Source organism: Choloepus didactylus, chromosome 16, assembly GCF_015220235.1.
Source record: "Choloepus didactylus isolate mChoDid1 chromosome 16, mChoDid1.pri, whole genome shotgun sequence".
Taxonomy (NCBI): Eukaryota; Metazoa; Chordata; class Mammalia; order Pilosa; family Megalonychidae; genus Choloepus; species Choloepus didactylus.
In genome coordinates, this window is record NC_051322.1 from 34616028 (window position 1) to 34632855 (window position 16828).

Genomic DNA, 16828 nt, shown 5'->3' on the forward strand with positions numbered 1-16828 from the left:
GGGGTGGGGGAAGGGAAGCAGGGTCCTCTTAGCAGTTGCTTTGTAATAAGCTGGTCACTCTGATTTTTTGTGAATACCTATCTAAAGCACCAAAAGCCCATTTCAGCCCTGGCAACTCTTATCTGCTGTGAAAGAAATAGATTTCAGTGATAAGGCCTTGCATCTTGGCTAAGAGCCAAACCAACTGTTTGGATAGGCTTCTAGTTCCCACAGTATCCTGCAGGAAACAAGCCTTTCCTGACATGACCACCTAATAAGTCTCTAAATCCAAAACTAATGTAACTTGTCGCCCCTTTAAGGGCTCAAGCTAGTTCTCTTTGTATTCCTCATCTGATAATTTTCCTGAAAATGACAAGTGCTGGGATCTAATAAGGTGGAATTAGACAAGGAAAACCTTGGTGTGGTTTTGTAATCAGCTTTCACTTCTCCTTCCTTGGAGTACAGAGGTTTCTTGCAAATTGCATGGTTCATTGTTTAAAAAGAAAGTGATACCCACTTTTCTTTATTTCACAGAAGACATGAGAGTGAGAGATGTCATTATGTCCTTCCCATGTTTAGCATTCCTTGGGACCTTGTGAGCTCCCCTGAACTCTTGAGTTTCTTTTGTCACCTGGGATGAACCTGTGGGGTTGGTCTCTGGCCATATGCCCAAGTCTTGTTTCTAAACCCAAACCTTTCCCTTCCATTACAGATAAAGCCTACATGTTGCACGTCAACACACTGGATAGAGTCAGAGAAGAATGGCAGAGTGAACACATCAAGGCCTGCGAGGTATGGGAACAGGAAGCCACTCAGCAGGGGGGCAAGTCTTCCTCCTAGAATATGGAGAGTCTACTTTTGTATAAATGTTCTGCCCCTGTATTATGCCCCAATTTTCATAGAATTAAAGACCTTAAGGGCAAATTTAAGTGGAAGATGGAAAGGAGTAGAAGATGGAAGAAAATGGAATGTTTTCCCCAAACCTCATCTTTCTGCCTTCTCCCCATCCTGACCATGCTGTCCATCTCTGTTGAAGGCCTTCATCTAACATTTGGTTAGTGCAGGCATAAAATAACTACATCAGTTATTGGTTGATTAAATAATTACATTTGGAGAGCCTAACCTGTACATTCTAGGTGCTAAGGGGATGCAGATAGCAAGTGAGCGGATTTGAAAATTTTTACTTTCCTTTCACTTTCGACTTGATGACTGCCCCCTTCATTTTTGGCATATGACCTCACTTATAATTTCTCAGAGAAGATAAAAGATATAACCTGGAAACTTCCTCAAGTTTCTGTCACCTTGTCTACACATTTTCTTACTGCTGAACCAGTAGAGTAGTTCTCAAAGTGAGGTCCCAGGACCAGCTTGTCAGAGTTGCTTATTCTCAGGCCTTACCCAGACCTATTGAATCAGAAACTCTGGGACTGGGATCCAGTGATCGATTCTGATGCCAATTCAAGTATGAGAACCACTATTTACATTCCCGCCTTCCCCCTGCTTTTCTTCTGTTACAGTAAAAAAGGGGCCACTCCCGTGCCCTAATCAGGGTCTTGTCCCACCACTTGGGCCCAGGATCCCATCCAGCTGGACTTTCCCCAACCTGTTGGGTCCCCTTTAATATGAACTACTTCTATTATCATTTACAGAAATTCATCTCATTTTTGGCTTTAAAAGCTACCCACTCTTGCTTCCCATCTGCTACCCTCTCTTTCTTCACAGCTGTGTTTCTTGAAGGAGTTGTCTCCACATCCTCACATCCTCTGCTGTCCCAGTCTGCTGTGTGTGGGGTTTGCTCCACTATAGCCACTCTCTCCGAGGTCACCAATGATCCCCTTGGTGTGGGGTCCAGCAGACTTTTGCAGTTTCTAATCTTATTTGACCTGTAGGCTTGAAAGGAAGATTCTGTCATCTGATACCATTGGTCACTATCCTCCTCCTAAAACACTGTCTTCTGCTTTACTTCTTTACTCCACACTCTCATGGAAAACCCAAAAGAAGGTCATTTATAGAAGGTTTTAAAACATACAAAGCAATAACATGTACATTTTATGGATACATATATAATATTAAAACCTGGCATGGAAATGATAAAATTTGGGATAGCAGTTATCTCTGGGGAAGGAGGAAGGTGACAGAGGTTGGGGAAGGCATACAGGGACGTCAATAGAATCTGAAGCAAATACGTCCAAAATTTTTGAAAATGCTAGGTGGTTGGTACATGGGTATTCATTATATTGTTCTCTATGTAAAATATTTTATAATAAAAATAATATTTCAGTATATCCACACTAAAATATTTACAGATGATGTAATATATTTGCTTCAAGATAATCCAAGGGGTGGGAAAGTTGGTAAGGATATAGGTAAACAAGATTGTCTATGAGTTGATAAATGTCAAAGCTGGTGATGAGTACATGAAGGTTCATTATACTATTCTTTCTACTCTTGTATATTTTTAAAGTTTTCCATTATAAAACTTAAAAATGTAATATCTGTGGTATTCAATATTTTAACAAAATACATTAATATATAATTTCCATTGTTGGAAAATGTTGTAGAATAGCTTGATTTTCCAAAAGTTGATATTTGTTGACATCCAAAGAACTATTGTTCAGGCTGTAAATTTAATTTTATTTTACCTTTTTATTAAGGAAAATTTCAGACATGCACAAAGATAGAAAAAAGTGTTAGGGCCCCCATGTACTCATCAACCAGCTTCAACAATTATGACCATCTTGCCAGTTGAGTTCATTAATCCTGGGAGGGGAGGGGAGAGTTCTTGTCATGTAAGTAGGATTATTCCTGATATTAGAGGTATGCCTTGGGATATTTCTGTGACTCGGAAGTGGAATGGGGATGGTCCTCATTTTATGGCTCGACTATGGTGATCATGAAGGATGCTGTCAGATTGAATACCTGGAATCTAAGACTCTGGCTAGCTGCCCAGGTTGCAAAGCCCATTAGGCCGTTGAAAATGTGAGCTGGAACTCAGAACATTGGTGCCTGGGATCATCATTACTTCTTCAGAACTATATCCCATCCAGTTTGTGTTAATATGATATCAGAATCTATTTGCAATCTTTGCCTGTGTTAAGAGTTAATGAGCTTCCTGCATGGAGGAGGGGAGTATCCTAAATTGGCCAATATGCTTACAGGTAATTGAAGGTTGACACTGTTCAAGTCATAGTCAGTTTAAACAAATGGTCCTCTTTCCTTGCATACGTATGTACATCTATTTATGTTTCTGCAGGTGTTTGAAGTTCAAGAATGTGAACGAATAAACTTCTTCCGAAATGCATTGTGGTTACACGTGAATCAGCTGTCACAACAATGTGTCACAAGCGATGATGTAAGTCTGAGGCATCATCTGAGGATTGTGGCTCTGCATATTGGATTCATTAGAGTGGAAGGAACTGTAGAAATCTATTGGTTCAATTTCCTTCATTGGAGGCCTAGAAAGATAAAGTAATTTGTCCAAGATCACACATTAAGTTGATAGAAGGATCGAGATGAAAACCTAACTTGCCTGATTCTGGGTCTACTATCTCTTTAAGAAATTCAGAGAAAGAGCAGAGAGGGAGACCCAACACAATTTAATTTATAGAAGTCAGAGATGTCATCTTATGAACATGAGTCCCAGAGATCACTGCAGTCTGGAATGGGGTCTCCCCAGAACAGCACCAAGTGCTAGCAGACACAGCTGGAGCCATCTGACTCAACTCTGAACAGACTGACCCATGCCCAGGCTAGTAATCACCCTATAGTTGAGGATTTACTTCTATGGTGTTCCCAGGGCCATTATCTAGGTTTAGTGTGTGCACAGTAATTGTCATCAGGTCTCCAGATCTCAGAGGGACCAGAATCAAGTTATCACAACACAACCTTTGCTAAGAAATAGCCACCCTCATTTAGACAGGACATTCACTTTAGAAGAATAATTAAACACCCAGAAAACCTGTAGGCTTGAAAGGAAGATTCTCCATGTTAAATAAATGTCTTTGCATTTGTGAGTGGCATTGGTCTTGTGTCATGGAACTTGGTTTCTCTTTTTGTCCCACTGGTATTATTTTTAATCAGAGAGAGTCCCTTTCTTTATTGAGTGCAGAACTTAGGAAATGTTTCCTTTTCCTTCTGTTTCCTTTCCCTTAGAAAAAGTCAGCCAGTCATCAAACCTCCTGTTTTCATGAGCTGTGCCATAGTTAACATGGACATACCTCCACCTATTGATTTATCTTCTTTTTGTTAGATATATGAAAAAGTCCGTAAGAGTTTAGAAATGTGCAGCATTGAGAAGGACATTGAGTACTTTGTGAATGAACGCAAAACTGGACAGAGTCCACCAGGTGAATGGGGCGGGGATGGTGGGTGTTTAAGCCATTCAATTAGCCTCTCTTGTCACATGTTGTCCTAGGGGCTGGAGACACCTGCCTCTTAATGTTTTGTTTATTGATTACTCCCCTAGCACCAATCATGTATGAGAATTTCTACTGCCCCCAGAGGAATGCAGCCCCACCAGGAAAGGCCGCGGGGCCTAACTTGGCAAGGTAATGACCACTTAACATAAAGAAAATAACTTTTAAAAAAAGTTTTAATCAATTCTGTAAGGCATATTAGAATTGGAACTTATCTACCACTGTATTTGCTTAGTGAAGTTGCTAGATTTTTGGGGGTAGCATTTTTTTGACAAATGTTAAATGGATTTTACTAATCCTAGTCCAAGGAGGATCATAGCATGCTTAAGTGTGATAATTATTATTCATTTATGAATCCTACACTTTCCTTACAGCTTGTAGAAAGCAAGAGACAGCAAACAGCCACCAGTGGATAAAATCTGAACAGCTTGTTTGTATAGGGCCTGTGAGCTAAGACATTTGACATTTTTTAAAGGGTTGAAAAAAAATCAAAAGGATAATAGTTCATGATGTGAAAATTATATGAAATTCAAACTTCAGTATTTATATATATATAATTTTATTGAAAGACAGCTATGCTCATTTGTTTTTTTGTTTTTTTGTTTGTTTTGTTTTTTTTCCCCATGGCTGTTCAGTAGTTGTGACAGAGGCCATGTGCAGCCAGCAAAACCTAAACATTTACTATCTGTTTCTTGATAAAAAATGTTTGCTGCTCCCTGGTACAAAAGATCCTGAGGGATTAGACACTTGTTTCATAAAAAGTCTGGTTGAGGTTGAAGTTATTAAATTCGCAGTACCTTTTAGTAAAAGGTGTAGGGGTGTGTTGGTGGAAGAAGTTTGCATGATCATCATCAATATTTAAGAATGCCAGGCACTGTTCAAAACAGTTAACACGAATTAACTCATTTAATTCTCACAATGAGGTAGGGGCTGTTTGTATCTTCCATTTTACAAACAAAGATACCAGTGCACAAGGACATCAGGAAATTTGCCACACAGCTGATTTTTAAATGCAGTTTTATTGAGATATGTTCACATACCATACAATCATCCAAAGTGCACAATCAGTTGTTCACAGTACCATCACATATTTGTGCATTCATCACAATAATCTTTGAACATTTTCATTACTCCAAAAAATAAGAATAAAAATTAAAGTAAAAAAGAACATCCAAAACATCCCACACCCTTCCTCACCCCCTATTGTTCATTTACTTTTCTTAAAAAATGGATTTATTGAGATATATTCACACACCCTACAATCATCCACAGTGTACAATCAGTTATTCACAGCACCATCATACAGTTGTACATTCATCACCAGAATCAATTTCTGAACCTTTTCCTTACTCCAAAAAAAATAATAAAATAAAATAAAAATAAAAATAAAAGCAAAAAAGAACACCCAAAACCTTCCATCCCCTCCAGCCCACCCATTCTTCATCTAATTTTTGTCCCCATTTTCTCACTTCGTCTGTCTATACATGGATAAAGGGAGTGCAAGTCACAAGATTTTCACAATCACACAGTCACACTGTGCAAGCTACATAGTTATACAATCCTCTTTGAGAATCAAGGACACTGAGTTGCAGTTTGACAGCTTCACGTATTTCCGTCTAGCCATTCCAATATACTAAAAAGTAAAAAGAGATATCCATATAGCGCAGAAGACTACCCTCCAGAGTGACCTCTCGACTCCAGTTGAAATCTCTCAGCCACTGAAACTTTATTTTGTTTCATTTCTCTTCCCCCTTTTGGTCCAAGAAGGCTTTTTCAATCCCACGATGCCAGGGTCAAGCTCATCCCCATGAGTCATGTCCCACGTTGCTGGGGGATTCACACCCTGGGAGTCATTTCCCACAGAGGGGGGAGGGCAGTGAGTTCACCTGCTGAGTGGGCTTAGGGAGAGAGAGAGGCCACATCTGAGCAACAAAGAGGCCCTCTGGAGGAGACTCTTAGGCACAATTATAATAGGTTTAGCCTCTCCTTTGCAGCAACAAGCCTCACAAGGGGAAGTCCCCCAGACTGAGGGCTCAGCCCACCAAATTGGCAGTTCTCAATGTTTGCAAGAATATCAGCAATAACCCAGGAGGGAATCCACCATTTCTGCATTTCTCCCCAGTTCCTCAGGCGGGGCTCACAAATACACTTTTTACTCTCTGCCCAAATGACTCTGGGATGTATCAGGATTTCACCCCAGCCTGTACAGACTCACCAAATCCCACTTCCCATTCAAAGCTACATGCACATATTGTGTTCAAACAAACTGACCATACAGGTTAAATTACCCAGTGTGCTACAGAAAATATATATCCTGTACCTAATAAACGTCTTCTCCCTTGGTCTCGCACAAAAGTTGTAGTTTTAAAACCCAGTGAGTATCATCCTTTACCCTTTGGTCTGATTTGCTTTAGTCCTAACCAGATCTGCTTCATTCATATCTCTAATTGAAGTCTGAACTCATTTTCAGCAGTTGCCATATGAGATAATACTACATTCATAGCTGCCAAGCTCTAGCTCTGAGTCTCAGGTGTCACACGGATACTCAAAGTTCCAGAGACCAACTGACCAGGTTATACACGAGGAGCTCAGCATCTCAGAATTTAGGGATGACCATTACAACTCAGGAATAGATGTGACTGCTATAAGAGCTTACAATCTAGGGACCATTACAATAAGCGTTCCCCTGATAAGTAGTGCTCTAAGATTCGATTCTGAGTTTACACATTATAGTTAGTCCCTATTAATGAGGCATTATAATGTTTGTCGTCTTGTTTCTGCTGTACTTCACTCAAAATGCTGTACTCAAGATCCATTCACCTAGTTGGAGTCTCTCAGTTTCATTCCTTCTTGTGGCTGCTCAATATTCTATTGTATGTGTACGCCAGTTCACCATTCTGTTCATTAGTCGATGTACCTTAGGCCACCTCCATCCATTGCAAATCGTGACTACTGCTGCTATAAACACCAGTGTGCAAATGTCTATTCGTGTCCCTGCTCTCAGATCTTCCAAGTATATACCCATAATGAGGTTGCAGGACTTTATGGCATCCACATATCTAGCTTATCATACAGCTGATATTTTAATCCTGCCAGGCTGGGTTGGAGGCAGGTAGGAGTTGTCTGTGCTTCTAACCGCTGGGAAATCCTGTCTTTCGGCATAACTTAGATTTCAGTAGGTCAGGGCCACAGATCTTTTGCTTTATCTGAGCTTTTATCGACCTTCCAGAGCAGAAACCAGATGTGAAGTAGAAAGTTATAAAAATAACAAGAATTTATCTAAAAGACTTGGTTTTTTTCTTATAGGAGAGGACCTCTCCCAATTCCTAAAGATTTATCAGGTATGTCCCTAAGAAACTCTGTTTAAAATGCTAAGGTCAGATTTTCTTTAAAATTGAATAACTAGAATTTTGAAATAAAGGAAAAGACGGGAACCAGTGGAATTCTCAAGAGAAAGAGCCTATATTGGAATCATGCTATAACACTATTTGTCACAGAATGGAATTTGGTAATTGGTGGTCTATTTTATAGTTTATATAAGAGAATCCAGTTACTGAAATACATTATTATAAAGTAATCTCATTGAAGAGATTATTTAAACTTGGGAGCATGAGATCAACAAAACTGAGGAATAGTTTCCTTTGGATTAATTTATAGAAGTTATAGATGTCTAGAAACACATAACTTAATATTGTGTATTTAGTATACTGCCCACAATAGGATGTGTCACTGATGACACTGGTCTGTTTTTTTTTCTGAATTCCTCTGATACCTCTTGGAGAACCACACATTCTAGCATATTTTTTTTTATTAATTGTATTCCCTGGATAATTATGACAGAAGGAACTTGTTCTCCCTCTGTTATCATTCATAACACATAAAATGGTATTGGAAACATAGTAGGTGCTGAGCATTTATTATTTGATTAAAAGGAAGATATACCTATCTTTGATCAAGGGATTGAGGTAAAAGGACAACTCATGCTGCATTTAGCAGCATAGTAAAAGTTTAGTGACTGAAGTTATATCTTTAAACAATCAAGAGATTTATGTTCTTTTCATTTCTTGTTGCCTTATAATTACCACTTGATAATGTGGGACTTTATTATACATTTTTGAAGATTGCTTCACTGTGGGTGCTGCTATCTTTATAGCTGAAAAGGGCAATTGAGTCTTATAGTGATTTCCAGAATGTTGTCTGGTTTGTAGCCATGACTATTATTTGTAGGTTTTGTAGACAGATTGATTTTCTTCTTACAAGAGGGCAGTCACCAGAGTCTTTAAGTGGAATGCCTTGGTTTGAAAAGGATTAACATCTTATCATGAAAAAATATTAGCTTACTCTTGCTCTGTGTTCCGTCCCTCACAGATAACTCTGATTATTCTTCAGTGGGTGACTATACTTTGATCTATCAATAGCATTAATGGTAAGAACCTTTAATTTTCATATAGTCAAGTTGCATTTAGACTAGAGATTGTGTTTTTGAAGACTTGGGAGCTTTTTATACTACTGCTACAAACAAGCATGGCCATGGCTCAGGCCTGCACACTCATGGGTATGGGGTCCCTGCAGGATGGCCTCTCTGGATCCTGCAACTGAAAGGTTACTGGCGACCACTCAATACCTATTTGAATGAGGGCATTTTCCCTTCATTATTATTCTATAATTCTTTATCTTCCCCTGATGCGCTCCTTTGTAGCTATTACTTACCTAGACTTGAGGTGATGCTCACAAACACACATGATCCTCATTTTTTAAGTAATTTAGCCTTTAGTGTATTCTTCCCACTCCTTAAAAGGTAAAATATTGGGTAAAAAGAAGTCAGTGAAAACAATGCAAATATCACAATCATCAAAGAAACGGGCATCACAGGGGTCATGCCGCACCAGATTGTCACTGCTCTAACCTTGCAAACCACAAGGCTTTGGAGAGGAGGACTGAATCCTACTCAGCTAACCAAGGCTGCAAAGGTGACCACACCATGGCTCTTCCTGTTTGGAAATCAGCTATTCACCGCATGCCCCAAATCAAAATCAGTCTTCCTAAATAAGAAGGGAATTTAAATAGAAAGGTTTAGGAATTTGTGATTTGTTCTGCAGTTGTTGATGTTAGCTGCCATTCCCATGTTTAATTCTAATATACTTAAAGACAGACTATAACTTTTCAATTTAAAAGTATATGTATCAAAAAATAAAAATGCATGTATTATTTACTATGAAGCAGTGCTATTATCATAACATTCCATTTTTCATCACTTGAAATACCCATTACCTGCCATTTATTTTCCTTGGCCAAGCACGTTTATTCTTGTTGAATACACTCCCAAGGTGGAAACAGGTGCTGATGTGAATGGTTCATTCAAATGAAATCTCTTTGTTATTTTCTTTCAGAAAATAAAGCTTTTTCATCTCTAGCTTCTATGGAGTGGAAGGAGGCACTCCGAACAGCAGAGTCTGTAGCCAAATTGTGTTGTTCATGAAGATTTTGAAGTGAAATATTGCTGTATTTTTTGATACTTTAAATTTATGGTAGACATTTAGTTCAACATAAGTTAGCAGAGTTCTGTGTTTTTTTGAAGATGTTTACAAATTGCCCAAGGCTGAAGAATTTTCCTTTCATCCTTTCCCAGTTACTAAAGTTGTGAATGAATTGTTTTCTTCTTGGGAAGCAGGAAAGGTCTCTCTGGATTTGGAGTGTTGATTCTTTGAGGTGGGGGGCGTGCAGCAGAGCTGGTTGTATTGGAGAAGGTCATCAACCTGCAGAAGAAGCCCCCTTGGCTTCAGGGGACAGCTTGGCTGTGGAATTTCCACTGGAACACACACTCTCAGTGGTGCAAGATTTAAAATGACCTTTCCTTTTTGCTGGAAGACTCAGAGGCCATCTGATCACACTTTCTCATTTTACAGATGAGGAAATGAGGCCCAGAAGTGTTAACCCAATTTCCTCACAGTTCCCCCAGCTGGTTAGGGGTAGAACAAGGGCCCAGCCTCATCCCACATCCCCATTCTTCTAACCCTTTCTGAGGCTATGATGCTTATGCTATAATTTAGAATGCCAAATATTTTTGCTAGCATTTTTTTTTTTGATTGGGAAATTTACCAGGATTTAAATGTCAGACTATTTTTATATGGATCACTGTGTGTACTGAACTACAGACTGTCCTATTTAGTCTAATATAAGAAGCCATTGATTGTAAAACACACCAATGTTTTATGTAACTCTAAGAAAGTAGGTGGCACAGTTGCCAGTTAACCTGTTACAAGTCACTGATGGCTAAGACTATTTGAATTTGAGATGTGAAAGGATGAAAAAATGTACATGTTAGCATTAATGAAATAAAGTATTTTGATTCTGTTCCTCAAGAGGATTTTATGATTACATAGTCAACCCTAGGTCTTCACAGAGTACCTTTCCCTTCCTAGATCCTGGAATATTTAACGAGTCAATTTTACCCTTTCACAAATATTTGAATCTTCCTCTTGTCCTCCACAAACACCAGGGAAGTTATGTATGTTTTGCACAGCAATTGTACACTGTGAGAAAACAGTAAATTTTAGTTAGTGACAAGTTAAAATAGCACTGGCACTTAAACAATATGTTGTACTGTCCTATGTTACCACAAAGAGCAAATTTTTTTCTCTCCTGCTCTATGCAAAGCTTTCCCCCAACTATGTAAAAGTGAAAGAAATTCCATTATTTCCCCCTTTTAATGTAAGGTGCCACTGAGTGTGATAGTAGCTTGTCATGACAGGAAACTTGCATCAGTTGGGTATCCTTTTGAGAAACTGAAATTGGCAAAGGGTCATTGACTTCCCCAAACTGAAACAACTCAGGAAATTTTCCTTCAAACTCAGAACATTTTATTTGTAAGTATTTTACTTATTGTTGGCGATTCCTCAGGGATTTCACTCTTCTCTCTATTTGGCCAGAGTAATTGATGTAAAGGTGTTTTGTGAATTGAAAATAATGTTTATTTTATTGCTCTTTCAGTTTGCTATGAACTAAAATAAAGGTTCTTGGTGATTTGGGATTGATTTTCCATTTTTGTGTTACCATACCTCTTTTCCCACCTTTATTTCACCTTCTGTCACATTTGCTATTGTTACACTGTAGAAAGACAAACTATTGGTCAGGAAGGCCATGCAGAGACTGATACCACCTCCTATTAAACCTTCAGGTTCTACTGGCAATGTCAGTTCATCAGGGAGGACCATTAGGTTGGACCCCACCTCTCTATCTTTCCTTTCCCATTTCATTTTCCTTGTTATTACAAGATTCACTCTTGGAAATTAATTGTTCAAGTTCTGTCCACCCTCCTTGTCTATTACCTCCATGAGAGCAGGGCCTCCATCTATCCTTTTTACTGCTATATCCCAGCACCTGGAAAATAGTTAATATGGGTTCACCAAAAGAATTAGTGACCTTTAAGAGAATATAGCTGGAGGGACAACAACTTGAGGGAGAAATAAGGAGTGTAAAGGAAGTAAAGTCAGTCACATACATATACGTGTTAAATTTAGTGAATATGAACTATTCTGTAGATGGTTGATACCTTAATTTGTTGATATCTTAATTTGGGTTTCCCCAGAAGCAGTGTCTGACATTAGGAGTTGAAGGCAAGTACTTTATCTGGGGACTGACCCCAGGAAGCACCAGTGTGGAAGTAGGGAAGTGAGACACGGAAGGGAAAGAAACCCAGAATGTGTGTATTATCAAGCGAGCTATTACTGTGGGCAAATGGAGCTTAATCCTGTTGGGGAATCTTGGGAAACAATGTAGAACACACTCCTTGGTATAAGGGAGTCAGGATATTTATTCATCAACTCCCATCAATCTTTGGTGAGGGATGCTCCTGGGAGGCATTAACTCCCTGGCACTTCTGGTCTGCCATGAATGCTGGCAGAGTGGCTCATTCTGAGGGAGCCCTGGGCTGGGGCGTAGTTCCTGGCAGTTGGAAGTTGGGTTGATGCTTAAGGAAATGGTGGTATTGAGGGGGTATGGATGGGGCACTAACAGTGCCTGCCCCCCACTCTGCTCCACAGTAATTCATTCCATTCTGTCACATTTCCCTAAATAAACAAGCAAACATAAACAAAACAGAAAGTTTAGTGGAATAAGCTATCGTCCCTGTTGCTGTAGACCCTAATAAATATTCATCATCTCCTTCCTTTGTCACCTATTGTAGATTCCCCTCACACTTGGCTAGTTCTTCTGCAGCTCTAGGATGCTTAACTGGTGGGGTAACCCAGACCTTCATTCCTGAGGTACTATAGCTCATTATTATCAGGCTCTTGTCACATCCTGTTTGCTGAAATTGCCAATTTAAGTTTATCAACACATACAGGAGCACAAAGAGGCACCCCAGTGAACCCCGAGTTTCAAACATATTTCTCTCTGTTTCCATCCCTGCCCCACTTTCCTCATGATAATCACTTACTCCTGCCAGTACAGTAACTCCTTTCTTTGTTTGCTGGTATACTGACATGATGCCCAAATGATCAGGCATCAGCCAAAGTTTTAGGCTTAGTGGAATCTTTTTATGTCCCCTGGTAGATATATCATCAGCCAACTCCTATAAGCCAGGAGCTCTATTTCAGCAGAGGCCAAAGTTGAAAGGAAGCACAAATTCCCCAAATGGGCTACCGGGAGTTGTAGTGACAAAGGCAACTCTTACCTCTTGGTTCCCTGACCTGTGTTTTCTACCTAGTAGAGCAAAAACAAATTGCAACATATAGTAGCCATTTAAGCACCATATAATACCTCAGCTTCAAGACCAGCACCCCAACCCTGCAAAGTATTTTTATTTTTTTAATTGAGATATATTCACATACCATACAATCATATAAAGTGTACAGTTGTTCACAGTATCATCATATAGTTGTGTATTCATCACCACAATCAACTTTTGAACATTTTCATTACTCCAAAAAGTAAAAATAGGAATAAAAATAAAAGTAAGAAAGAACACCCAAAGCATCTCATACCTCTCCCCCCCCATTATTTATTTACTTCTTGTTCCCATTTTTCTACTCATCTTTCCATACACTGGATAAAGGAAGTGTGAGCCACAGGTTTTCACAATTACATGGTCACACTGTGAAAGTTATATAGTTATATGATTGTCTTCAAGAGTCAAGGATACTGGGTTGCAGTTCAACAGTTTCAGGTATTTCCTTCTAACTATTCCAATACACTAAAAACTAAAAAGGGATATCTATATAACTCATAAGAATAACCTCCAGAATGACCTCTTGACTCCATTTGAAATCTCCCAGCCACTGAAACTTTATTTTGTTTCATTTCTCTTCCCCGATTTGGTCTAGAAGGCAGTCTCATCCCACAATGCTGGGTCCAGGCTCATCCCTGGAAGTCAGGCTCCACGTTGCCAGGGAGATTTACACCCCTGGGAGTTATGTCCTACATAGGGGGTAGGGCAGTGAGTTTACCTGCAGAGTTGCCTGAGAGAGAGAGGCAACATCTGCACAACAAAAAGAGATTCTCTGGGGGTGACTGTTAGGCACAATTACAAATAGGTTTAGCCTCTCCTTTGTAGTAACAAGCTTCATTAAGGGCAAGCCCCGAGATCCAGGGCTCAACCTACTAAACTGGCAGTCCCCAGTGTTTGCATGAATATCAGAAATTCCCCAGGTGGGGAAGTTTAACTTTTTCCCAGTCCCTCAAGGGGGCTTTGCAAATACTTTTTATTCTCTGCCCAAATTACTCTGGGATGTATCGGGGATTCACACTAACCTGTACAAATCAACCAGATCTCACCCCTATTCAAGATTCCATGTAATTATGGTGTATGAATAAACTGACCATACAAGTTAAATTATATAGTTTGCCACAGAAAATATAGATTTTGCACCAAATAAACATCTCTTCCTTTGGTCTCACATAGAAGTTGAAGTTTTAAAACACAGACAATATCATCCTTTACCCTTTGGTCTGATTTACCTTAGTCCCAACAAATTCTATTTCATTCGTATCTCTAATTGAAGTCTTATCTCTTTTTCAGCTTTGTTAATAGTTGCTATATGGGGTAATGCTGACATTCATAGCTGACACACTCTGGCTCTGAGTCTCAGATGTCACATAGTACCTGAAGTTCCAGGGACTGACCAGGTTATACATAAACGGTTCAGCATCTCAGAATTTAGAAATAACCATTATAATTCATGAATGGATGTGACTGTTACAATCTAGGAACCTTTAAAATAAGCCTTCCCCTGATAACCTGTGCTCACAGATTCAATTCTCAGACATTGCACATACGAGTTACTCCATATTAGTGAGGTGTTATAATGTTTGTCTTTTCGATTCCGGCTTATTTCACTCAACCTACTGTCCTCAAGTTCCATTCACCTAGTTGCATACCTCACCACTTCATTCTTTCTTGCAGCCGTTCAATATTCCATTGTATGTATACACCACAGTTCACCATTCTGATTATCAGTCGACGTACCCTTAGGCCACCTCCATCCATTGAAAATTGGGAATACTGCTGCTATAAACACCAGTATGCAAATGTCCATTCTTGTCCTTATTCTCAGTTCTTCCAAGTATATACCCAGTAACAGGGTTTCAAGACCATATGGCAACCCCATTCTTAGCTCCCTGTGGAACCACCACACTGCCTTCTGAATGTGCTGCACCATTCTGCTTCCCCACCAACAGGGGATAGGTACATACCTCTCTCCACATTTTCTTCAGCACTTGCATCCCTGTGTTTATTTTTTAAACAGTTTTATTCACACACCATACGATCCATCCTAACTAAACAATCAATGATTCCCGGTATAATCCCATAGTTATGCATTCACCACCACAATCTATATGAGGATATTTCCATTTGTGAAGTATTATTTTTAAGATGGCACTTTAGCTGAACTTTTAATAGGCTATTCCAGGACAGCAGCTTTTGGGTGAGGCAGTGTACAGTAGGCAAAATGGAGCCCATGGACATTTGCCAATTATTGTACCACCTTCACTATTAGGTGACCCTCTTGATCTAAGGCATGTGTTCTCAACAGAGATAATATTGCTTCCAAGGGGGTGAAAATTGGTTTTCGAGGGGCAAAAAAACTATTAATATATAAAGCATTTATATACATCCAGTACATAAACACAGATGCAGTATATCTGTGGTATTAAAATTTCATGGGGGTGGTGATTAAGGAAAAAAAAAAATGTCCAGAAAGGCTCCTTGGGTGGGTGGAGATAATGAAAAACAATTTGAGAAACACTGGTCTAAGGCAATGTTACACAGAACTCTATGATACCTTAGACTCTCTATAAGCCCTTGGATAATGGTGCTTGCTGAGGCACTACAGGCAGAAAAGGTGAACTCATTCTTGGAATATGTGTCAATCCCATTAGGGATGAAACTCTTCCCCTTCCAGTGGAAGGGGTTGTATGGAATGTAGGGGCAACAAGGGCTGGCTGGTCTCTTTGAGGGATGGTAATGTATTACGGCTTTAGCCTCGGTCTCAGTGGCCAACTGGTCAGTCGTTCACCAGTAGTTGCTACATCAGACTTAGTGGTGGTAGGGGTGGGGCCTGCATAGCCTCCATCCCAGCTACCATAGCTACTCTGTTCACAGGCCCACTGAGGAAGCACTGTGGTGTCCAAGGATGGAGACGCCATTGGATGAATCATCCTAGCCACCTGGTTGTTCAGCTCTTCGTCTGTGGTCAGCACTGATGTGAAACACAAAGATTTTGTTTTTTGCTCATTCCCATAGGTCCATCCACATGGTTCACCTCTAGAACTCTTTGTCTTCAATCTTCTAATCTTGTTCCTTGACCAACCATTCAAGACATTTGGCACTTCCAGGAGTCTATATATATCCTTACCTTGGGCAACTTCTCCCTTCACACCAAGTTGATGACCAGCTGTATTGTTTGAAGTTCTGCCTACTGGGAATATTTCTCTTTAACAATGTCTTTCGCAGGCATTCCTGATAGGGCTGTTGTTCGGCAGCAGTCCACATATAGACTAACAACAATTAACATACAGAGCTGACCTATCCTTGAACCAGGCCTGAGTTTTTTTCTTCTCAATTGGCTTGTAAGAAACCTTGTATCAAGCCACAGGTGTGAGTTATGGGAGCGGCATAATGCAACAGAGGAAGGTGATGGAATTGTCTGTATTACCTGTTTGTGTAACTTACTTTTGCTTTCTGGAACTGCATAGGCCTGATCCAAGACATACCACTTCCAATGATGATGAATTGCTGATGTGCCTATATGACCTCCGACATAGAAGGTGTGAAGAAAGCAAAGATAATTTAGAATAGCATTATTTATTTTTATGATCCTGTTTCCTTTATAATTTTACAAAATGCACCATTTAAAATGTTGTGATAGAGACTTTCTGACTTTCCCACTATTCCCTGAGTTACTGAGGCTTGTAATTGTCTTCAGTGTATCAAC

At 39.6% G+C, this 16828-nt stretch overlaps 1 protein-coding gene across 1 annotated transcript in view; it reads left to right on the forward strand.

Moving 5' to 3' along the window:
- Positions 1 to 11424, forward strand: part of PSTPIP2 (proline-serine-threonine phosphatase interacting protein 2) — a 79351-nt gene extending 67927 nt beyond the window's left edge. The window contains exons 9-15 of the mRNA XM_037805527.1: positions 692 to 771; positions 3233 to 3331; positions 4229 to 4325; positions 4445 to 4526; positions 7701 to 7735; positions 8763 to 8820; positions 9785 to 11424. Of these exons, the coding sequence (XP_037661455.1) occupies positions 692 to 771; positions 3233 to 3331; positions 4229 to 4325; positions 4445 to 4526; positions 7701 to 7735; positions 8763 to 8812 (443 nt within the window). The 3' untranslated portion in view covers positions 8813 to 8820; positions 9785 to 11424. The remainder of the gene's footprint in view (positions 1 to 691; positions 772 to 3232; positions 3332 to 4228; positions 4326 to 4444; positions 4527 to 7700; positions 7736 to 8762; positions 8821 to 9784) is intronic.
- Positions 11425 to 16828: the final 5404 nt, after the last annotated feature.